The following is a 24790-nucleotide window of genomic DNA, read 5'->3' as shown; positions in this document are numbered from 1 at the left end:
GTATTACCATGCATCATCTTTATATGTCTATTCATTTTATCCTTCATAACATGTGTGTCACACAGCTCACACTTAACCCTCCACTCGTCCGCCCCGGGGTGACATTTGGCCATGTGAGCATTGATGCTCCGCACAGACAGGTCCTTCTGGCACAGGGTGCATGCGATGCGAGTTATCTTCTCAGCTTTGAAAGTCGCATGTCGCTTCCGGCGGGGGCGTTCGTTCGGGGGTGTGTAGGACGGTAAGTCTGCAAGGAAAATATAATAATAATAGTATTTTATGCAACAGTTGTATAACAGAAATTGAAAATACAAACTGAAATATAGATGCACAGAAAAATCAGAAAAATAAGACCATCACTGGGAATCGAACTACCCTACTAATCGGATTACCGAGGACCTGGGTTCGATTCCCAGTGATGGTCTTATTTTTCTGATTTTTCTGTGCATCTATATTTCAGTTTGTATTTTCAATTTAGGTTTTACGGGATGATGCCGTAAAAGTAAAAATTTGGAATTAAAATAAAAAATACAAAAAGATTCCAAAAAACCAATCTTAAGTTGTATAACAGGGTTCAAAAAAGGTGAGTGGCGTGAGTTACGATGTGAGCTTCAGCGTGACACTATTTAATGAAGGGTTATATTGGTTTCTAATTGTAAGATAATAGTTATTTATGTGGCTGGTGCATAATGAGAGGCATTACGATACGAGTGTGGTTTTATGAAACGAGCCGAAGGCGAGTTTCATAATAAGATCACACGAGTGTTTTAATGCCTAATTATGTATAGCCGCATACATAACTTTATCTACATGCATATCATAAGTTTTCTATAATATGTTCAGATATGGCCTGTATTTTGACTCTTTGACTTTGACTTGACTTTGACTTTGACTTTGACTGAATAACAGTTATTATCTACATGCATGTCATAAGTTTTCTACAATATGTACAGATATGCATTGTTAAAAAAAGTATTACCGATACTTTAATGTAAACATTAAGATGCACTGTACTTTAATGTGAACATTAAGATGCACCCGCAGATACCAAGTTTCTTAATAAAGGCCATTTGATAGTCGTTTCTGAACATATAATAGGGAAGTTATGATATGCATGTAGATAAAATGGTATTATAGTACATATTATGTAGATTTCTATTTTTCATTTTTTTTTCTATTTACTAATATCATTTTTACTGTGGAGTCTATTTTTGGACAAAAAATCATTTGTAATCACTTCCCTGTGTCTACTCTCATTTCCCTATCTTATGTAAATTTAAAAATGCCTCTTCTAAATTAATAAATATTTTGACTGACCAAAGGGTAATTCTAGAATCATCATCATCATCATCATCATCAGCCTATGTTCGTCCACTGCTGGACATAGGCCTCTCCCATGGCACGCCACTGAGCACGATCCTCGGCTATTCTCATCCAGCTCTTGCCAGCCGCCCTGCGAAGATCATCGCTCCACCGAGTCTGAGGACTCGGTCTAGGAATTCTAGAATACTCCATCATAAACTTGGTGAAAATATTCGTCAAAAAATATGTGGATACATGTTCCATCATTTTCAAAATTCTACCCTTAAATGGGTATAAAGGGGAGTGAAAGTTTCTATGGATAAAACGTTAGGTATATTTAAAGATCATCATCATCATGTCAGCCGAAAGACGTCCACTGCTGGACATAGGCCTCCCCAAGGCTCTCCACTCAGACCGGTCTTGTGCTTTCCGCATCCACCGCGATCCCGCGATCTTAACCAAGTCGTCGCTAAAGAAAAAAAAAAGAAAAAAGAAAAGAAGATATTTAAAGATATAATTATAAAACTTCGTGAAAATGCGGGATAAAAAGTAGCCTTTAGATGTGCTATTCCAGATTTCCAGATGTTCAGCTATCTACATACGAAATTTCACCAAAGTCGGTCTAGCCGTTTTAATGTGAAGGAGGAACAAACACAGACACGCACGCACCCAAAAAAATTACGCAAATTTTGAGTACTTTTTGTTTTATAGTTCTTTGTATTTTTACATTTATAATGGTAAGTACACCCGCCATTCTGAATCTTAGTCCCATTGGACAGAAGCTATTTATTAAAAAAAAAAAAAGCAGTTATATATAAATAAATTTGTATTTTCATTTCGCTACTATTAACATACAAATAATGAAATATGAATAATTTAAAAATATGAAACTACCGTGAGACTCACTCATATTAAATATAATGACCCGGATAACTCACGTCTTAAATCGAGTTTAGCTCGACATGTTTCGGGCTAATCCGTAGCCCTTCGTCTTCGGAGCAACGCGACTCAGCGGCTGCTGCAACACGCGCACTGCGCGCCGCCGCTCTGCTCGCGCGACTACCCGACGAAACTGACACCGGCACACAACTACCCGCGTTTTCATCATCATTACAACTGTCAAATGTAGGGTAGCACACAACACTAACAACATCGCTCTGTAAAGGTACGTTCACACACACCGATGACGCAGCACGAGTATAAGCCCTACGAAGGGCTACGGATTAGCCCGAAACATGTCGAGCTAAACTCGATTTAAGACGTGAGTTATCCGGGTCATTATATTTAATTTAAAAATAATTCGCATTGTTTACTTTTTTTTACTATTCTTTTTAATCTATTTTCTTGAAATACAGATAATTTCAAGTTACTAATTTGAATATCATGGCATAAAAAAATAATTACCAGATTGGTTCTCCTGGATTGCATGGTCACCTTCACTTTTAATATTCACATCATCTATTTTGCTATCTTCATCAACTTCTAACCGTTCTTCTTTTAAGTCGAAGTCATCATCTACATCTTCATCTGCGCTATTTCGTCAGTGTTACGTATTCATTTTTCAACTGCAAAAGTCTGGCTTCGGAATCTTTGCACTGTTTCCTGAATTTTAGTGAGGTGTTTAGGAAGTTGACGCAGCGAGCACACATTTGTTGTGGTAGCCCATCGTCTATGTCCACCTGAAAAAATATAATTGGAACATTATTATTATAAGCCTTTTTTTTTTAATGGCTTTCACTCTTGCTGTTTTTAGCAAGACGTATTTTGCCAATGTCGATGTTGCGACATTACGCACATGAGGGGAATGTTCGGTTTATGAAATTTTGATTTTGGGGAAGGAACAGATAGGAGACCTAAAACAAACAACATATGTTATGGACGGCACACGGACCATAATGAACCTAATTACCGATTATAAGCATTTAATCGGACAGCATGTAACACTACAAGAATGTATAAATGTAATTCATCACTTCTGTCCTCTTTTATTCATAGAATAGCTTTTGCCCGCGGCTTCGCCCGCGTGGAATCCTGGAATTAAAAACTGTGCATTTTTCCAGGATAAAAAGTAGCCTATATCTCTCTCTGGCCCATAAACTAGCATCATCAGCCGGAACACGTCCACTGCTGGACAAAGGCCTCCCCCTTAGAACGCACAATGAACGACAACTCGCCACTTGCATCCACTGGTTTCCCGCAACTCTCACAATGTCGTCAGTCAACCTGGTGGGAGGCCTGCCAATGCCTCGTCTTCCGGTTTGTGGTCGCCACGCGAGGACTTTTCTCCCCCAATGGTTATCTGTTCTTCGAGCGATGTGGCCTGCCCATTGCCACTTCAATTTGCATATTTTTCCAGCTACGTCAGTGACTTTAGTTCTTCGACGAATTTCCATATTCCGGATTCTATCGCGCAAAGAATAGAGATAGTTTCTTGTCTAAAATCACGTTGATCCGCCACTCAGATAAAGACGGGCAAACATACATTCAAACACACCAATTTTCGCATTTATAATATTAGTATGGATTTCTCGTTTGCTTATTTTTTGCATGTCCGTTTGCCAGGTGGCAAAGGCCTCCTCCAATCGTCTCCATTCTCGTCTTTCTATATCCACTCTATTCCATGATATTCTTGCGACTTGTCTGATATCGTCATCCCACCTTCCTTGTGTGTGTTTTCTTTTCCCATTTCTCGGGTACCATTGCATAACTATTTTGCTCCATTTTTCTTTCCCTCTTTATTTGAACATACTTTTTTCTTATTTTTGTTGAGGCTTAGAACACAGGTGATCATTGCAGCCTCATGGGTGCTCACTCAGTTCCGAACACAACACACAAAACAAAACACACACACATAGCACACAACACAACACCGCATAGATCATAATCCTCCTTCGGGCAGTTGGGTAATGAGTGGTAAATGCATGCAGGTTGTTATGTCCACTTAGTACATAGTTTTACTTAACAAATCTGTACTAATTATGAATGTGAGATAAAAAAAACTGTTTTGTAGATTAGTTGATTGTAAATCCAAATGTTATTTGAATTTAAATTGAATAGATAACCACGTTTTTTTTGTAATTTGGATTCAAAGTACAGAGAATGAGTCTCTATTCTAGAAATAATCAGTTATGATTTACAAAGGTAGCTATTTAATAAATAATATAGTAAAATACAAGTTTGTAGTATTGGAACAGTTCATACTTCTGACATTTTTGACATGGATTTTAATATTTAAACAAATTTCATTTATATCTAAGTAAGTATTTCACTCACTTTTATTCCAGTAGTGATGAAAATAGCAGTAGAGTATCGCTTGTGATCCACTGATTTCACAAAAATGGGATTCAAATATTCAGTGGTCAAACAAGTACGACAGACTTCTGTAAAATTCATTTTAAGAGCTATACAACCCAAGTGCGAGGTGTAAAAGGTAGCATTCTTTACGAAGAATTGTCCTGTTATTTCATTTAATGTACGTAAGTATAAACTTTAGAGAAAATTTATAAAAAATTGCATCGTAAAGTAACACCCAACGACAAAAAACTAGAAGGTGACACTGACTCTGACTGACCAACCAACACTGACAGGACATTGTACGTACACCAACACGGTGCGCTACTTTTTTTTACAGCAGTGAACATACCTGCCGGCGTGAGGACGTTGCCGTGAGTTTAAGATAGAAATTATTCGTTTACAATTTAACCTCTGCAAAAACAAAATGGACGGATTTGATTCATTCAATGTGTTGATGATAAATTTTTGTACCATATTGGTACCTATGAATACTATTTTCAAATTGCGAACTATTTCGTTCTGTCGTATCGTGTGTCGGATTCAATAAATGTTGATGGCTGGTAGCACTAGTACAAAAAAAAGGTTATTTACCTTTAAGAGCGTTTGGTTACAAAATTTTAAAAATATTTTATGTCTCATAATCTATTTCAATCCGCTTTTGTCATATAAAGTCAAAAATTTGAAATAAACAGTTTTATTCCTCTCACGGTGACTCTTGTTGTTGTTGTAGGTATCCCGAACTAACCCTACCGGTCACTTGACAACACAGCGCGTGAACTTGGCGTGAACGAAACCCGTTCGTTTGGCTTGGCTTTTGTTGGGATGGTAGTGTGTGCCCTGCTTAATATCACTTAGGATCATTTGTAGCTTTCAACCTTGACACTGGCAAAATTGTCCCATTGACAGAAGCCATTTATTATAAAAAAAAAGAAAAACAAAAAAAAAACAAAACAAACCCATTTCCTGTTGGATATCGTATTATTCAAACAGTTAGTTATTCTTTGGTTAATCTCTTAGAGGTTCAAACAGTTTTAAGACATATTTTATCCACAATATGAGTAAGCCAGAATTCTGTAGAACGTGTTTCAGTACGACCAGTTTGTTACCAATTTTCAATGATCACAGCGACTGTGAAGAATTCGTGAATGATTTATTTATTACTACGGGAATTAAGGTAGGTAATAAAAACCAGTGAACTAAAAGAATTTCTTTGCCGCGACCTTATGACAGCTAAGTTTATGCAAGTTATGCAATGTTATGTTAGTTATGAGGAACTGCATGAACACGCATAACTTTGCATAAACTTAGCTATCATACCTAAGGTGAGCAAAGAAATTCTTTTATTTCATTGATTTCATTTCATGGACCTCAACAAAATAAAGTCTGATTCAATAAACCAGCTTGTTTGGACGCAGAAAGATGCAATAATAATGAGCCCTTCCACGCCAAGATGTTGACAGATAATTCAATTTCTCTTGTAAATTTTCAGATCGTAAAAAATGACACCCTCTCCCAACAAATGTGCTCTGAATGCAATAGTTTCATAAAAAAATCTATAAAATTTAGAAAAAAATGCAAAGAAACAAACGAGAAGCTACTCAAACTGCTCAATGATCCTGAAAAACAAGAAATAGAAGTTAAAGTTGATAAGCTTGCCAATAATAGGTTATTAAGTAAATTAGATACAGACGACTATGTAGAAATGGATGGTACTTTCAACGAATTAATAGAGAAAGTGAACGATGATATATTTATTGATGAAAAAAGGCAAAAGAAGGCTGATCTGAGTTTTATAAAAATTGATAAAATGCCGGAGGGCAGCGAGACCAACCAGTGCCCGCATTGCCCCAAAGTGTTTATGAAGAGGAGAGCTTTTACAGCTCATCAGAGGACTCATAATGCTGTTAAAGCAATTTGTCAGGTAAATATGAATAAACTAGCCTCTGGACCGCAAGCTGTTACATTTTATTCAATCTGCAAAGATTTACTATAAAAATAAAAATAATAAAAAAATGGTCAAGTGCGAGTATAATAAATAAATTAATAAATATCACGGGACAATTCACACCAATTGAGCTAGTCCATAAGTAAGCTTAGCAAAGCTTGTGTTAAGGGTACTAAGCAATGGATAAATATAATTATATAGATAGATACTTATATTCACTACTACTTAAATTCATAGTAAACACCAAGACCCGAGAACAAACATTAGTATTTTTCATACAGATATCTGCCCCGACACGGGAATCGAACCCGGGACCTCAAGGTTCTCTAACCACTAGGCCATCTGGTTGTCCAAAATACAATAGAATACATAGAGACCTGTCCCGTTTCTATTTTACACGTTGTCTTAGTCTTAGTGACTGACGGTACGCTTGCAACTGAGGACACGTTCGAGCTACGCACACATAGACTTGTCGCACGACGACTTCTATTATAAAATGTGTAGGGGCGCGCTCTTTCGTGAGTGAACAGATGTGTACCTACTACACACATGCATGCACACACAATTACACGAAATTTTTAAATATCTCCGGTCTCCATTTGTTTCAGTATTGCGGCAAGGCATTGAAGAATGAAAAGGCACTGCTGGTGCACTGTAAAGCTATGCATGGCTATGAGAAGACGGACAAATGTCGATTCTGCGACTTCCGGGGCTCACGGCCTGACTTGGTCAAGGTAATCATCCATCATCTCATCATCATCAGCTTGTCACGAAGGTAGTGACCGGGGGAGTTGGTGGTGGAATAAAGAAGAGGCAGTTACAAGGCAGACGAGTTATATTTATTTAAGATAATTATAAAAGGGCACCTGCGAACAAACAGACGCGGTCTTAAGTATCTAAATAGGTATGCTTTGACATTGTATCAATAATTATAAATAATACATAGTTTATCATAGTTTCCGTGCCCAGTTCTTTATTTTATACAATTCAATAATACTGCAGTCCAGCAGTATCACAAGCTAAGGAACTTTACGAACTTCACACGCATTGCACAACTATTTGAAACTGTAGAAGGAAATAAACCTTCCTTCGTATAGGTGTAGTAAATTATGAGCTAGTTAAGGAGTTTGAGGAAATTGATAGGATCTAGGATAAAGAGACAGAGACAGGTAACTGTTCAGCTCCGAGGCTCTGAATAGAATGGCTACCTTGACGTAAATCGAACAGGTGTGGAATTTAAATGTCATTTTTTAGAATGTGTGCTAAATCAGATAGTCCAAAGAGTTAGGAAGAAACGAGTTGTATAACACCCCGTTACAAGTTTCGGATACCGGTTAAATTTCCAAACCGTTATCATGTACTTGGCGCAAAACCTTTTCATTTTGGTTTCGTTCGCGAAACCGTTATTTTAAAACCGGTTTTAAGGGAACATTTCCATATAGTTCTTGTCTGATTAACCGGTTTAGAACAATAAAAACTGGTTTATTCCGGCGCAGGATAAACGTCGCCGCCCGCCGCCGGCCGGCCAGCTGTCACTCGTCGAACAAACCGGTTTATTTAGGTTATAGTTAAACCGAAATAAACCGGTATTTACCGCTATTTTATAAACCGGTTCCGAGCTTTGCCCGTTACAAGCTTAGCTTCAAGTGTCGCCCAAAATAACAAAAAACGGCCAAGAGCGTGTCGGACACGCCCGAAATAGGGTTCCGTAGCCATTACGAAAAAATTAAGTAATATTTTTTTAAGGGTTTCGTTTAGTTTTTTTTGTACCATTTTGACGGCATAGTTTACATATATATCCGTGCAAATTACAGCTTTCTAGCATTGATAGTCTCTGAGCAATGCCGCGGACGGACGGACAGACAGACAGACAGACAGACAGACATAAACCCGAGCATAGCCAAGCAAATGCAAGCCTATTTTTGTGTAAAAAAAAGTTTGTCAATCAACTGTTTACTATTAAAACACCCAGGACTTCCCATGGTCATGGGCTGATATAAAAATCGCGATTAATGAGGGCTATCGCGTATGAATTCGCCGCTAGAGGCGCTAGTGTAGCGAGAGGTCTCCGAAATGTCAAATCTCATAGTTTTTCGGTGAGCTAGGTACGCGGGTTTATTTATAATTAGAATAATTTTGTAAATATTTTGCATTACCTGAAATTAATTATGGCAATTATGCGTTACAGGGCAATGAATGTCTGTGTTTAGAGACAGTTTTGTCTTTCGAAAACTTTTATCCTCCCTTTTTTTCCGAACAAAACGGGACTACGCAAGACTGTGGTTGCTCAATATTTTTATGGTACGGTTTTAAGGTGTATTAAATATGATTTTAATCTAAACTTTGTTTTCACGCATCAGACTTTGAAAGCCACACTTAAAAACCTCACGCAACAGTGGCGCCATCTAGTAAGATAAAAAACGATAGCCCTCATTGCGGGTAGTTCGAGACACGGATGTTGATTCTTGAAAGGGGTGGAATGCAAAATTCATTTGCTTATATAGGTAGTGCCACGAGAGTTGAAGTGAATGATTATACACACAGCTACATGAAGTACTGGTTGCACAAAAGGAGAATGAATGAAATGAATGAGTGAACGTCAAAATTCGTCAAACAAACGTCAAAACCTATGCCGTATTTACCCGACTGCCCGAAGGAAGGTTATGTTTTTCGAGTGTATGTATGTATGTATGTCCATTTCTTTGGTCCGCGCTGCAGCCTAAACGGCTAGACGGATGTTAACATATGAGGTATCATTGGATTCGTCTTGTCATAACTGTCGGAGAGACATAGGCTATATAATATTTCAATATGGCGTCTGTGAAAAAAAATATGGTGGAGGGATGAAAATAGTTATTTGTGCAACAAGAGAGCAAAGTCGTTTTTTGGTGCGAGTGTTGATTTTGAATCCCGAGGAAGCGAAGGATTCTACAATTGAATCACGAGCGTCAGCGAGTGATTCTAGGTTAGAATCCTGAGTGCATCAAGGGATTCAAATACACGAGATGCAAAAAAACTTTGGTCTCGTGTGACACATACAATTTTTCACCTCAGCAGCGAGAACATCATTTAAATGTAACATAAGAATAAAATCACACATTTTTTTTAAATATAATCCGTTTATTAAGAAACAAATATAATAATCACATTTAAAACCATAATAAAGTGTCCAGTAGATACAATACAAATCAACAATCATAATAACATGCATTGTAATTTGAACTTAGAACTTCTTGTGCTATATTATATGTTACACTTATTTTTTAATACTGCATAAAGCCTCATCTTGGGGTCATTAAAAAGTTTGAACAATAAACGTATTATTTATTATAAATAAACCTTTAAATATGAATTTAATTAAGATTTCTATTACATAAACATAAATAGATTTGTTAAAAACTCATTCAATTAAACAAATATTTATTCCAACTGTAGAGGCAGTATACGGAATTCTTTTATAAAAAAAACAAGGGAAGCGGCTTTCGTGCAACGAGGTTGCATACTTTATTAAAAGATCGGGAAAATTTACATTTTGGAAATATTTCGTTGTCATGTATAAATTTATTTTTAATACCAAAAATTTAATTTATGATTGTAATCAACACATTTGATTGAAATGACAGATCAAAGTAAAGTTCAAATATTTGGAATTCAGTGTGTAGACTCAACACTGTACTCAGCATTTAAAAAAAATAATTAAAAAGTTACTTTGTCTCACGGAGTGAGCAAAATGCGATTTTGCTCACTGATTTCTCATAGCAAAACCTGCCTGTTTGAGGTGCTGAGGTGAAAAATATATTTTGTATTGTAACAATATGGGTATCAAATGAAAGCTAATAACTAGCCCATTCTAAATATATATATGGGTTATAATACTTTTAATCTACCGTTTTCACATAAATATCAAAAAAGTGTAAAATAAAACATTAAGGGGCTGTTTCACCATCCATTGATTAGTGTTAACTGGCGGTTAGGTGTGATGCTGTCTCTATTTGTTTTGTTCAAATAGACGGAGACGGCATCGCATTTAACCGTCAGTTAACACTAATCAATGGATGGTGAAACAGCCCCTAAATTTTAAAAATCAAAAAACCTGACTGCCAAAACTAAATGGAAGAAAATGAGCCTAGTGGTCTAGAACTCTGTTAAGTGGCTAATTTAAAGTTCAACAGTCGGTACCCATTTAAATCGTGACGCTCAATAACTCTTAGTAATGGGTCCCGACTGTTGAACTTTAAATTAACTACTTAACAGAGTTCTAGACCACTAGGCTCATTTTCTTCCTTTTAGTTTTGGCAGTCGGGTTTTTGATTTTTTTAATTTAATGTTTTTTTATGCACAGATTCACGAGCGAAAGCACACGGGGGAGAAGCCGTATGTGTGCGAAGAGTGCGGCGCCGGCTTCCACCGGAGGACCAGCTATGTCACTCATATTCCGCTGCACCTGCCCGATAAAACCGTCCAGGTACATTAGCGACTAATGATGGAAGATTTTAATGAACCACAAACAATTATTTTGTTCATGCAGCTATAGCACTGTCTACGCTTGGACACATGCTAGTGCCGTCTACATGATGCTAGTAATTATAAGCCAGTCAGGTACCGTTGCAGTGACAGTAGACAGCAATCGTCAAAAAAAACCGCAATAGACTGACTATGGGCTCCCACGCAAAACTGCGATGCGATGCGACGCCGCATCGCAGCAGGGCTACTACGAAACTTGAAGTTCGTATCGTACCGTCCCTCTCGCTCTCGTATTAAATAGTATAAGTGTCAGAGGGACCGCACGACACGAACTTCGAGTTTCGAGTTTCGTAGTAGCCCTGCAGGAACTACCGATGCGAATTGCTGCGATACGATTTCGGCAAAGCGTTAGTGCAGGTCACCATACCTGATCATCATCATCATCATCATGTCAGCCGAAAGACGTCCACTGCTGGACATAGGCCTCCCCCAAGGCTCTCCACTCAGACCGGTCTTGTGCTTTCCGCATCCACCGCGATCCCGCGATCTTAACCAAGTCGTCGCTCCATCTTGTTGGAGGCCTACCGACAGCTCGTCTCCCGGTCCGCGGACGCCATTCGAGAACCTTCTGGCCCCATCGGCCCCATCGGACCATACCTGATATATATGATAATATCGCAGAAGTCCCAGGAATGCGCGATGCGAATCAGATCGGAAGTTTTTGCGATGCGTCCTGCGAGCTCGCAGATTTTTGCAATGCGATGCGAAATCGCAGTTTTGTGTGGGAGCCGTGGGAGAACATGTTATAGTGACAAGACAGGGAGGCTACTACGAAACTCGAAGTTCGTATTGTAACGGCAAGCTATTTAAAACTATCCTGGCTTCAGCAACAGTATGCTTAATGTGTTTTCACATTCACAAAATATGTACGTCTCGAAAACACGGAGAGCGGAAAGTTTGCGCAACAACTTTTGTGAGTGTAGGTTTGCGTCACATGTGGCGGCTACGTTTCAACCTGTTTCAACGATCGTACGCTCGACTTACGTCTTCGAATAATAACCGAATGTTTTGTGAAAACGCCACACTAGAGGCACAGCTTACTAGCCTTGAAGCACAGTACATATATAAGCTAAAGCTTATAAGTATACTGTGCTTGAAGTCAGTTACATTTGTATACACGAAGATAAACGCACTAGCTTGCTAGCTTAATAGCAGTAGCTTGCTATCCTGGCTTGATAAATGCCTCGTGTTGTCGTGTTTTCCGGGCATAATTATTTAGATGCATTCCAAAATTTTTAACAGAAACTTTTTGTTTTGCAGTGTGACGTATGCCCCGCCATGTTCAAGTCTGTCACTCTCATGCAAATACACAAGAGCAACTCGCATCGCCGGCGGCAGAGGGCTATGAACAACGTTAATAATATATGGATTAAATGAAAAATGAACGTGTTTTACAATTTTATTGCCATTTTAATACCTAGGTATTCAAAGTCAAAGTATCTATAGGCAATATCAAATAATAGGGAATATTACTGCAATGTTCTCCCGCCAGAATACAGCGCTAGCACAAACCGAAAACAGTTTTTTGAATGTCTTAAATTTACGTAGGATGTCATAATATCATATTATAATTATTTTTTTGAAAATATAGCTCCATCGTTACTAGTAAATAATGTCTTGATCCGTCATGTCCACAAACTAAAGAAAATTTCGAAATAGTAAGTAGAGTGAGTAACGTCGTACAGTGCATTAATTTTGTCGTGATGGCCATTTCTATACATATAATAAATCTGTATAAAGTCGGTGTCGGTACATTGAAATATTTGGGGCCTATATTAGCGCAATAGAACCCAAAACAACGATTTTTAGAATCATTGTCTGTTTGCCTGAGCGTTTGCACAGCACACGCTAATCTCAGAAATCACTAGAGCTGATGAGGAGTTTTACCATAGGCCTCACGATTGTATAAGTAGGTACTAAGTTCATAACAGATAGGCACATACCTGTTCTCTTCTTTGTAGTGTAGTCTCCAGATCTATACCAGACACATTATTCAGACCATATTCAGACATTAGAAACCTTTGCAATTCGCGCCAAAACTATACTAAAAGACAAGTGTCATGGGGTGACACTCTTTCCCGGCCTGGATAATAGCGACCCTGTTTTTCGTGTATACACCCATAGAAGCGCCTGTCAGTTTCTATGGGCGTATACACAAAAAACAGGGACGGTATTTCCATGTCGGTGTTATCCGGGCCGGGAAAGAGTGTCACCCGTGTCATGCCCACCATTTTTTTATTTTTTATTTTAACACACATTTTAACCACATTGCAGAATTTGATTTGGCACTTCTATATTTTTTGTTTTGAACCTTTGTTTTGAACCGTGTTTTTGCTCAACATTGACAATCACAGCTGGTGTTGCCAGCTATAAATATATTTCGAAACTGGAAAGTTTACATATTTAATATGAATGTTTTGCATTACATCAAAACATGTATTATGTCTTGAATAAAACACACAGCGTCTGAAGCAGTCTGTTAATATTCTTATTAATAGTCTAATCATACCTGAAAACTCCATGATTACCATATGGCTGGTCACCACCTTTCGTCTGCCATGTGACGGATCCGTCCAGGCCCCGCCCCCAATGTAATGTGGACCTTATAATTCCTGCTTAGAGTCTAATTTTCTTCGGATCTGTCATGGACCCCCAATGTAACTTGAGCCTAAGAATTTCCTAATTAGAATCCAACTTTTTTTTCTTTTTGAATACCTACGGCGTACTAAAGGCACCCAAAGCAGATTTCCCTGAGAGCGCCTCCCCCTGCAAGTACTAATACTGTTTGACCGAGGCGCGGCCACATGCAGTCGCTCGTCGCAGATTGCAGCGATAAATTTGGTCACGTGACCCCATTTTCAAGGTGATTTCGAATTTTCCGCGATTCAAAAAAGTAGCGTCAGTCAAGTCGCCCCGTCGAGCAGCAGCGACAGGATGGCTGCTTGCAGGAATGATCTTGGCCTTGGAAGCTGATTTAGTAGCTGTTGTGGGAGAGGTACAAATAAAATAAATTGGAGCGAATGAAAAAAAAACAGTGTTTTTGCCGAATAGAAGTTTTTTTTTTTCAGCAAGCTCGACATTTTCAGCTTTATCGCTATATGTCACGTGACCAGATTTGACACTGGAAACGAGCGTCGAGCGACTGCATGTGGCCGCGATCCTCCCGCGATCTACGCATGCAAAATTATCTGTCCCATTGACAGAACAGAAGCCATTTATTAATTAAAAAAAAAGAAAAACAATAAACAACCAACAACAGCAAAGAGCATAATTATAACCACTACGTTTTAAATAACAGTTTCAATTCAAGCTATGGTTTCAAGCTTTGAGTATTTATTTAAATACTCAAAGGTTTCAGACATATTTTAAATTAAGTAATTAAAAATATGAGTACAGAATTCTGTAGAACGTGTTTCAGTTCGACCAATTTGTTACCAATTTTCAATGATCACAGCGACTGTGAAGAATTCGTGAATAATTTATTTATTACTACGGGAATTAAGGTAGGTAATAAAAACCAGTGAACTAAAAGAATTTCTTTGCCGTGACCTTATGACAGCTAAGTTTATGCAAGTTATGTTAGTTACGAGGAACTGCATGAACACGCATAACTTTGCATAAACTTAGCTATCATAATAATAATAATACTTAATAGGTTTTTATAATATTTTTATTTTGTATGTACTTTTCTGTATTTTACTTTTTAGAGCTATTATAAAAACCTAAACCTAAGAATGAAAGAAAAATAAAGAACATAATAATAATAATAAAATTCTTTATTTCAGACGGTAAAGATACATAATATGTTAGTAGCCGTTGACTTATATCTAAATTAGTAACACTTACTGACTAACAACGAAGACATGTATTTTTTAAATAATAAATTGGGCAACGCCCTTGATCTGTCCAATCCAGAAATATTGAATTGGACAATCATATCTACCCGCTATTGCCTTCAGAATGCTGTTGGTGCTTGCTCTCACTCTGCCTAATATTGAGGCTATCTTTTTGCGCATGATTGCCTGAAAGCCATCTACACTGGCTTCAGCAAACATGCCCGAGGCGCTACACCTTCTCGGCAGCCCCAACAGCATTCTAAACGCATTATTGTATTGGACACGCAGGGCGTCATAGGCTCCCTTCGTATACCTAACCCACAAGCTGCTCGAGTAAAAAGATTGTGTATAAGCTTTAAAAAGCGCTATTTTTACTTCGTATGAACATCAAACAAACAAACAGCAAACCTGCGAGCAAGCATATTACTACGAACCGCTAACGCCCTGCGAAACCTCTCGATATCAAGATCATCTTTTAGATCAGATGTTATGATATGACCCAGGTACTTGACCTTGTTCACGACTGACAGCTGACTACCGCTTAGCCAAATTGGCGGTACATGGTATGGCTTAATTTTAATAAGGTCGAGGGTGAGCAAAGAAATTGTTTTAGTTCATTGATATGGACCTCCACAAAATAAAGTCTGATTCAATAAACCAGGTTGTTTGGACGCAGAAAGATGCAATAATAATGAGCCCTTCCACAAGCCCTTTGAGATGTTGACAGATAATTCAATTTCTCTTGTAAATTTTCAGATCGTAAAAAATGACACCCTCTCCCAACAAATGTGCTCTGAATGCAATAGTTTCATAAAAAAATCTATAAAATTCAGAAAAAAATGCAAAGAAACAAACGAGAAGCTACTCAAACTGCTCAATGATCCTGAAAAACAAGAAATAGAAGTTAAAGTTGATATGCTTTCCAATAATAGGTTATTAAGTAAATTAGATACAGACGACTATGTAGAAATGGAAGGTAGTTTCGACGAATTTATAAATAAAACGAAAGATGTCATATTTACTAATGAAAAAAGGCAAAAGAAGGCTGATCTGAGTTTTATAAAAATTGGTAAAATGCCGGAGGGCAGCGAGACCAACCGGTGCCCACATTGCCCCAAAGTGTTTACGAAGAGGAGAGCTTTTAGAGATCATCAGAGGACTCATAATGCTGTTAAAGTTATTTGTCAGGTAAATATGAATAAACTAGCCTCTATACTGTATTTATTAAACCAAGATACTAAAGTGATCATAATTATATGGTATGTGGTATTTTTAAAAACAGTGCCAACAGTGGTGTAGCGGTATAGCACACGGTACGTAATACCGAGGACCTGGGTTCGATTCCCAGTGTTGGTCTTATTTTTCTGGTTTTTCTGTGCATCTATATTTCAGTTTGTATTTTCAATTTAGGTTTTACGGGATGACCGTAAAAGTAAAAATTTGGAATTGAAATAAAAAATACAAAAAGATTCCAAAAAACCAATCTTTTAAAAACAGTTCAGTAGGTAATAAGTTTTTGTTAAAAATTCTAAACAAGCTTTCAAGCTTTTTTGCTGACTTCTTTTTGCCCCTGGTTACTAAAGTACTCGTCAAGATGAATGAACGAGCCCCTAGCAATTTTCAGCTGTTACCTTGCCTGACAAGCAACGAATAACACCTAGCAACCAAAAAAATCATGTTTCTTGTATGATGACCTTTAATTTTTACCTTTTTTGCCTTTATTTTATTTTTAGTATTTGTCGTTATAGTGGCCGCAGTAATACAAAATTTGTGAAAATGTCAAGTGTCTAGCTATTACGGCTCAAAAGATAGAGCCCTGTGACAGACAGACAGCGGAGTCTCAGTAATGAGGTCCGTTGACACCCTTTGGGTATAGGACCCTAAAAAGTAGCTTATATGTTAAAAAGTTGTCAGGAGTCCACTCAAATTTCATCTTAAGAGCGCTTATGTCTGCTGATCTGGCAATGTTGCATTTTTGATAGTTTTTCGCGATTATTCCATAAAAATTGAATGAAAATTAAAAATGTGGCCTGTTAGAACTGTTCTTAATATATTATAAGTTAATGTGTATACTGCAATAATTATTCGTAATACTTTTATATTCTTTAACTAGCTGTTGCCCGCGGCTTCGCCCCTGTTATATTTTTTTCTTCCATAAAAACCTTCTGACAGTAACAAACACAACAAGAAAAGATTTAGCGAAATTGGACCAGTCATTCTAGAGTTTTGCGCTTAGAAAACGAACAATTAACGGTTTTTAAAGAAAATGAAAGCCTAATAAATAATTATTGCAGTAGACACATTAACTTATATATTAAGAACAGGCCACATTATTAATTTTCATTCAATTTTTATGGATTAAGAAAAACTAACAAAAATGCAACATTGCCAGCTCAGCAGGTATAAACAGTTAAGCCGTCCCGCTGTTTTAGAAGTAAGCAACTGGCGCGGGCGCATGGATCTGGCGCACACCTGCAGATGCGAGTACAGATTAAATCGCATGCATGTGTACAGTAGGCTGTGGCCAAACATTGCATGGCATGAACACAGACAAAAGATTTTTAAATATCTCCGGTCTCCATTTGTTTCAGTATTGCGGCAAGGCACTGAAGAATGAATACGCTCTACAGGTGCACTATAAAGCTATGCATGGCTACGAGAAGACGGACAAATGCCGCTTCTGCGACTACCGGGGCTCACGGCCTGACTTGGTCAAGGTAGATAGATAGATAGATAAAAAACTTTATTCACAAACATGCCATGACAATTCTACATAAACAAACGATTCAAATTGTTACATATTTAAATTAAGTTGTCACGGCACAGCCGCGAAAAGGCGCCGACTCAGCATGTGCTGCGACATTGCTGTCACAGCGCTGATATTCTGCCGGAGCCAGTAGGAGTTGACGCACTCAGTCACATACAATTTTTACTCAAAGTTACTATAATGTATAATTTAAGGTTCAAATAACAAACTAACATAACAGATATTCTTTGAATATTGGTACCTAATAGGTAATCATCCATCATCATCACCTTAGCTTCAAGTGTCGCTCAAAATGGTTATCTATTGTTTGCCAGAAAGTAATATGCTATAATTTCATTTTCCCAAAATTCTTATGTCCGAAACTTCATTTGCCCGAATGTTTACTTTACTAGAAAAATTATTTAATTAATTCTTATTTTCCCGAAAATTAGATGCCATAATGATACGAATGCATTGATACGTATTGTTTTCCATATTATTAAGTGCAATAATATTATTTAATAGAATATTCAAACGCCGTGTTTATTTTGATTATAATTGATTAAAATTGCTTTTTTCTATTACTAATCTTTATAATCCGGGCTGCTATAAAAACATACCTAACATCGAAGGCTAATGCGGGAACTACGCTCTGCTTCGCTCCCGCCTTACCCTTCTGAACCTAACCTATCCGAGTTGCTTCTGCTCCGAACCGTCTTGCTCGCTCGCTTCGCTCGGTCGCACAAATCAAATGTCGCAATTCTAACCTAACCTAACCTAACATATGTGGGTAAAATTTACCTAATTCAAAGGCTTGTTTGACGTTTGGGATTTATCAGTATATAGTGTCGTACTCATCATTTACATGGATGGCAAATGACATGTGATACTTATGGCTTACAATGATTATAAAAAAAATAATTATTGAAATTAATATTATGGGAAACAAAGATTCTGTCATTTGATTAATATGGTAAACAATAAGTAGTGCAAATGAATTTATAAGAAACAATATTATGGCGGTTGAATATTATAGCACATGAAATTCGGGCAAGTAAAGGTATACCGTTGCTATGTCGATCCGGTTGCAGGACGAAAGTACACAACCAATCCAACTGCAGCGAGGTGTGAGACAGGGAGACGTTATTTCTCCGAAACTGTTCACAAATGCGTTGGAGGACGTTTTCAAGCTCTTGGACTGGAACAGGTTCGGCATCAATATCAACGGCGAGTACATCACCCATCTTCGTTTTGCCGATGATATAGTCATAATGGCGGAGTCGCTGGAGGAGCTCAATACTATGCTCTCAGTGACCTCAGTATCGTCTCCCAACAGGTGGGTCTTAAGATGAACATGGACAAGACTAAAATCATGTCAAATGTCCATGTCAAACCCGTGCCGGTTATCGTTGGGAACGATGTACTCGAAGTTGTTGACCACTATGTTTACCTTGGACAAGTTGTCCAGTTGGGTAGGTCCAACTTCGACAAAGAGGTCGCCCGAAGAATCCAACTCGGATAGGCAGCGTTCGGGAAACTTCGTGATGTCTTCTCGTCCAATATTCCGCAGTGCCTGAAGAATAGAGTCTTCGACCAGTGTGTGTTGCCAGTGATGACTTATGGCGCTGAGACGTGGTCCTTGACTGTTGGCCTCTTAGAGAGGCTCAAAGTCACGCAACGAGCTATGGAGAGAGCTATGCTTGGAGTTTCTTTGCGCGATAGAATCCGGAATACGGAAATTCGTCGAAGAACTAAAGTCACTGACATAGCTGGAAAAATATGCAAATTGAAGTGGCAATGGGCAGGCCACATCGCTCGAAGAACAGATAACCGTTGGGGGAGAAAAGTCCTCGAGTGGCGACCACGAACCGGAAGACGAAGCGTTGGCAGGCCTCCCACCAGGTGGACTGACGACATCGTGAGAGTAGCGGGAACCGGTGGATGCAAGTGGCGAGTTGTCGTTCATTGTGGCGTTCTAAGGGGGAGGCCTCTGTCCAGCAGTGGACGTCTTCCGGCTGATGATGATGATGATGAAAGGTATACCGCTCAAAATATCGTGTAAGTCTTCAAATCTGGGGTGAATGGACATTTATTGGTGAAGCATGCTCTATCTTAGTCGTCATCTTTGCTTACCATCAGGCGTGATTATGGTCAAATGCAAGCCTATTTTTGTGTAAGAAAAACCGGGCAAGAGCATGTCAGACACGCCCAAGATAGGGTTCCGTAGCCATTACGAATCAAGTAATATTTTTCTAAGGAGTTAGTATTGTGTACGGTGTAAGTATTTTATACATTAGGCTGCTATTTACTCTTAAACTACCTACTATTAATCCTCAAGCAATCTTAACCGTTATAATTTTCCTTGTTTTGAAATACTTACTACCATTCTGAATTTTTCCAATGTTTTCCACCCAACAGTAGATTTTAGAGGGAGGAAATGCGCTCGATTTTAATGAAAATTCGCACTTTAAAGTTGTGTATTTCGCAAACAGATCACATCAGATCAGATCAGTGGGTTAGTTCAGAAAAAAAATACATCCCCTAAAAACATTTTTTTTTGCGTGAAGTTCGAGATACGGATGTTGATTTTAGAAAGAGATAGAATGAAAATTTTATTTGCTGATATAGGTAGTGCCACGAGAGTTGAAGTGAATGATTACACACACAGCTAAGTACATGAAGTATGATTGCATAAAAGGAGTGAATGAAACGAACGAGTGAACGTCAAAATCCCGCTGTCTGTTGTGTACGTGACCTCAACTCTGGTGGCACTACCTATACCTATTTCGTATTTTATATACAGGTCCACGAGCGAACGCATACGGGGGAGAAGCCGTATGTGTGCGAAGAGTGCGGCGCCGGCTTCCACCGGAAGAGCAGCTATCTCACTCACATGCCTCTGCACCTGCCCGAGAAAACTGTCCAGGTAAAGTAGCGACTAATGATGGACAGATAGGAAATATTACTGCAATGTTCTGCCATCAGAATGCAACACTAGCACAAACCGTAAACAGTTTTTTTAGTGTCTTAACCTTTTCGCCGCCACGTCAAATACAAAAGACATCACCCAGTGCAAGGTCCGCCCGGATTGCTACCACCATCTTGCTCGCTAATCCTGCCGTGAAGCAGCAGTGCTTGCACTGTTGTGTTTTGGCGTGGAGAGTAGGACAGCCGGTGAAATTACTGGCACTTGAGGTATCCCATCTTAGGCCTCTAGGTTGGCAACGCATCTGCAATACCAGATGTTTATGGGCGGTGGTGATCTCTTACCATCAGGAGACCTACATGCTAGTTTGCCATCCAGTTCAATAAAAAAAATACATTATAGCTCTATCGTTATTATCGATGTAAATATCATGTTATTATTATTATTCCCCGCAATGGACGCCTCTATACCACACGGCGGCCTCGCCGTATAAAATACGCGTTCTTGAATCTACATAGGCACGACGACGTCTGTACACGCGTCAATGTGTGCGTAAGATACACAGGGCTGACTATCGCAAAACCCTTCTAAGTGCTACCAATGACATTTAAAGGTACTTATATGTAGGTATGGCTTAGATAGTGCAAATAAATGTAATCGTAAATCTTACCTATTTGTTTAAACCTACTTTAAATGTGTCTGTCTGTGTATTTAAGCATTATTATTTTTCATTTACAATAAATATACGACTACAAACTTAAACGAATTATTCGGTAGGTAGTTATTTCATGTATTAATCGCGATAATTTCAGAAATCATTATTTATTTAGAAAAAGGAAGTAGGTAGGGGTACCGTTACCACTTCGCAAAATGATTGCTTCCGAAATACATCGCGTCGCGCACCCGACTGCTTTCCTGCGGTTTTCCTGCAATCTGCGCTTGAGGGGTGGGGTAACTCGAACCGGTGCGGGGCGGAGCGTGGCCATTCTGTACGTTAGTACTATTATATATTGTGTCTATACTGTAATAGGGTAAATCCACTTTTAAGCGCATGTTATTGTCCCGTAGCTCAGGAGACGTGAGTGATACCCTTTGTTACAATAACGTTAGCAATGTTTACCATTAGCATGCTTAGGAGATGAGCCATGAAGGAATTGCCCTAAAACTGTCACAACTCATAAACTTTTAGTGGATTTGTACCCCTTGTTGTTGTTTCTTTAAAAAAATATGGCTCTGTCCATTGGAGGACATTTTTGCCAGTGTCTAGTAGTTTTTGCTCTTGTATGGTAAAAAAATCTAGAAAACGAAATATGAGAGGTAATGGTGGATGAACCAATTACTCTTGTGATTTCATAAACATAATCTTCCTTGTACCCCTTAAAATCATACTTTTAATAAGTAACTCAGGAGACATTACCATGTCAACAAGCCACACTATCTATCACCACCACCTCCACACTATATTAACGTTTCGAACTCAATCAGAGTTCATCTTCAGAGCAACACAACCGTTTACCATGCTACCACAGGTTCGGGTCTAAGTTAATTTAGATTTTTTTTTTTGCAGTGTGACGAATGCCCCGCCATGTTCAAGTCCGTCACTCTCATGCACATTCACAAGAGCAACTCGCATCGCCGGCGGCAGAGGGCTATGAACAACGTTAATAATATATGGATTAAATGAAATAAAACGTGTTTTACTATTTTATTGTCATTTTCCACCGCGATCGGAGCGAACTCATTAATGACTTAATCTACGGTCCAGAACACTGAGCAAGTAATCACTACGTTTTATGCGAAAAATAAAAAAAAGAAGAAAAAAAAATTCGGAGGGTGTAATGAAAAGTTAGCAACTTATGATTATAAATTTATAACAGCAATTTTATTAAACCAGTAAGTAATCTTAACAATGAACACAATTTTCTAAAAGGAATAGATTACTATAACAACTTTTGGGTAGTTTTGGTTTGTTTAGAATCATTTGTTACCGGAATAACATATCAGTTCTGATTTTACTGCTAATTTAATCATTTTAATTAAAAAACAAATTTTTGTAAACCAAAATCAACCAGATGTAATATCGCACCTTGAGAATGAGACTGTCACTAAACAAAATTTGTCAGCTTGCAAAATTAACCTTTTCGCCGCCACGTCAAATACAAAAGACATCACCCATACGCCAGGCTTCTACATTGCAATGTTTGAAATTGAACCTTAACACAATTTAACGATGGTTGCTTTTGCATTGAAGTAATGAACGTTATACATATAGGTCGTTGGCGTGGAACCTGCGGTGCGTATATGAGTCGTTGGCGTCGAAAAGGTTAAATATGCGTTAAAATTCTTTCAGTGTCATTTTGAGAGATGAATTTTTTTTTTAATGATAGTCCTTTGACAGTCTCATTCTCGAGGTGCGATATTTAGAGAATCAGTCAATGGTGACTAATCAAAATATAGGTAGTTATTCACGATGACGCGTGCCGTGGTTCTTATTACAATGTCATTAATGGCTAATTTTGGCAAAATCACGCGTCTTCGTGGATGGCACTAGGTATAAAGAGGTCAAATTCTGAGTACTTCACAATCGGTTGAAAATATATTATAATATACCTATAGGTACCTTCATATGCTGGAAAAACATAAGGGGGAGAGAGTGGTCTTGGCAAATATCAGGTTTTTTTTACGTAAGAAACAGTGTAGGTATAATTGTGAAAAAACTAGATTAAATAAAATAAAATAAGTTATAATAAAAAAAACATTTTAATACAAGCTTGTTTTGCTGACTGTACTTACAATGTCACCCAAACTTCATTTGCATACCAAATTTCAAGTCGATGCCATTAACCCTCCTGCGGAGACGATCCTGGCCGGACTATCAGACTGTCACTGTGAGATCATTGTACTGTCACGCCATTTACATAAGTATGCCAAATTTCAAGACAATCCGACTACTAGAAGTGGGTCAAATTTAATTTACAAGATTTGACCCGCAAAAGTACATAATATGTAAAGTACAATTCAATAGAATCTGTCAATTTTCTACATATTTAAGACACCCTATCGTGGGCACACTTGATTATATATGTCCCTGTTGTTGCAATTATCATCTAAAAGGAATCAAAAAAGAATAATAGTCACATCACAAAGCCTTAGGCAGCCCGGTGTTTATATTAGTAGGCTGGAAGTGTCTACAGGATTGTCAGATTCTATTGAATTGGAGTTTACCTACTTATTATCAAAATATTATTTTGATAATAAGATACACTGTAAGTTAAATAAAAGCTTTTAAAAACGTTTCTGCGCTAAAATTTACACTAAAAATATAAGTATGTTTTGAAAAATCTCACGCGAGATTTGGAGGGGGGTTGAGTAAGTAAAATCTCACATCTGTCCAAAGTGTGGGAGGGGTCGAAAAATCGTCAAAATTGCCTCACGAAATTAATGGATGCCCCCTACCCCCCTTCGGGCAGTTAGGTAAAAATATGAAGCCGTTGCCACCTGCAAAAGTTTAAAACTGTGCAGATAGCAAAGCTCCCCTCCATAGAAAATCACACACACATTACTTACATTTCAGATACCTGTGTCAGTATACGAGTTGGTATAAAGAGTTCACAAAAACATCGTCAAATAAGATACAATAAAAACATTATCCAAATAAATAAATAAACATATCAATATTACAGGTACTTACAACAATGATTAAGTTAAAAAAACCCGTCTCACTTACAAATACCTACCTACTTAAACAATGTATTCGCATGTTTTGGTAAGCCAGCAATTCTACTTGATTTCTGATTCTACATTTGTAACTTGTACTTGTTAGGTGGCAGATATTAATGCAGGTGACTGTACGACACGGTGTAATGGGTAGAGCCCTTTATAACTCGAAAGCACGTTTCCACAGATAAATAAAATTGTTAGCCGTTTCTGAGATATACAATATAAATTTTACAACAATTGCTCGTTTAAAAAGATATAAACCTCAATAACAATCTAAGTATGTATCAACAGTAAAATATATATAACAGTCATACATAACATAACATAAGTTCATATTTTAACATAAGAAAGACTAATTAAAGCTGTAGTTATAAGGTATAAAAGTCTGCGTGATATTATAAATATATAAAAAAAAAACAATTAAATGAATAATCTTAAAATTAATTATTGTATTTCATTTGAGATAGTACATTTGAAGGGTCCACGGATAGAACGTG

General features: G+C 37.9%; 2 protein-coding genes across 2 annotated transcripts; one reads left to right on the top strand and one right to left on the bottom strand.

The window, feature by feature from the left end:
• Positions 1-6: 6 nt before the first annotated feature.
• LOC141442803 (uncharacterized) lies at positions 7-13151 on the bottom strand. Its single transcript, XM_074107925.1, has 3 exons — positions 13009-13151; positions 2707-2981; positions 7-247 (listed from the first exon to the last, which is right to left on the bottom strand). Exons 1-2 carry the CDS (start codon positions 13075-13077, stop codon positions 2835-2837), a joined length of 216 nt encoding a protein of 71 aa, XP_073964026.1. The 5' UTR covers positions 13078-13151; the 3' UTR covers positions 7-247; positions 2707-2834.
• Positions 5347-24272, top strand: LOC141442748 (zinc finger Y-chromosomal protein-like). Its single transcript, XM_074107840.1, has 8 exons — positions 5347-5770; positions 6086-6517; positions 7150-7275; positions 10884-11006; positions 15658-16089; positions 17493-17618; positions 20451-20573; positions 22141-24272. The coding sequence occupies exons 1-8, from the start codon at positions 5651-5653 to the stop codon at positions 22255-22257; spliced, it is 1599 nt and encodes a 532-aa protein (XP_073963941.1). The 5' UTR covers positions 5347-5650; the 3' UTR covers positions 22258-24272.
• The last annotated feature ends 518 nt before the right edge of the window (positions 24273-24790 follow it).

The sequence above is a fragment of the Choristoneura fumiferana genome, chromosome 26, assembly GCF_025370935.1.
Source record: "Choristoneura fumiferana chromosome 26, NRCan_CFum_1, whole genome shotgun sequence".
Taxonomy (NCBI): domain Eukaryota; kingdom Metazoa; phylum Arthropoda; class Insecta; order Lepidoptera; family Tortricidae; genus Choristoneura; species Choristoneura fumiferana.
This window is presented reverse-complemented; position numbering and strand designations above follow the sequence as displayed.

Bases quoted from the DNA above. Each gene is read 5' to 3' on its own strand.
- LOC141442748 (XM_074107840.1), top strand. From the start codon at position 5,651: ATGAGTAAGCCAGAATTCTGTAGAACGTGTTTCAGTACGACCAGTTTG. The intron at 16,090-17,492 runs GTAAATATGAAT...CATTTGTTTCAG, and splicing joins CTGTTAAAGTTATTTGTCAG to TATTGCGGCAAGGCACTGAA. The intron at 20,574-22,140 runs GTAAAGTAGCGA...TTTTTTTTGCAG, and splicing joins TGCCCGAGAAAACTGTCCAG to TGTGACGAATGCCCCGCCAT.
- LOC141442803 (XM_074107925.1), bottom strand. From the start codon at position 13,077: ATGTCTGAATATGGTCTGAATAATGTGTCTGGTATAGATCTGGAGACT. The intron at 2,982-13,008 runs GTATGTGCCTAT...ATATTTTTTCAG, and splicing joins CACTACAAAGAAGAGAACAG to GTGGACATAGACGATGGGCT.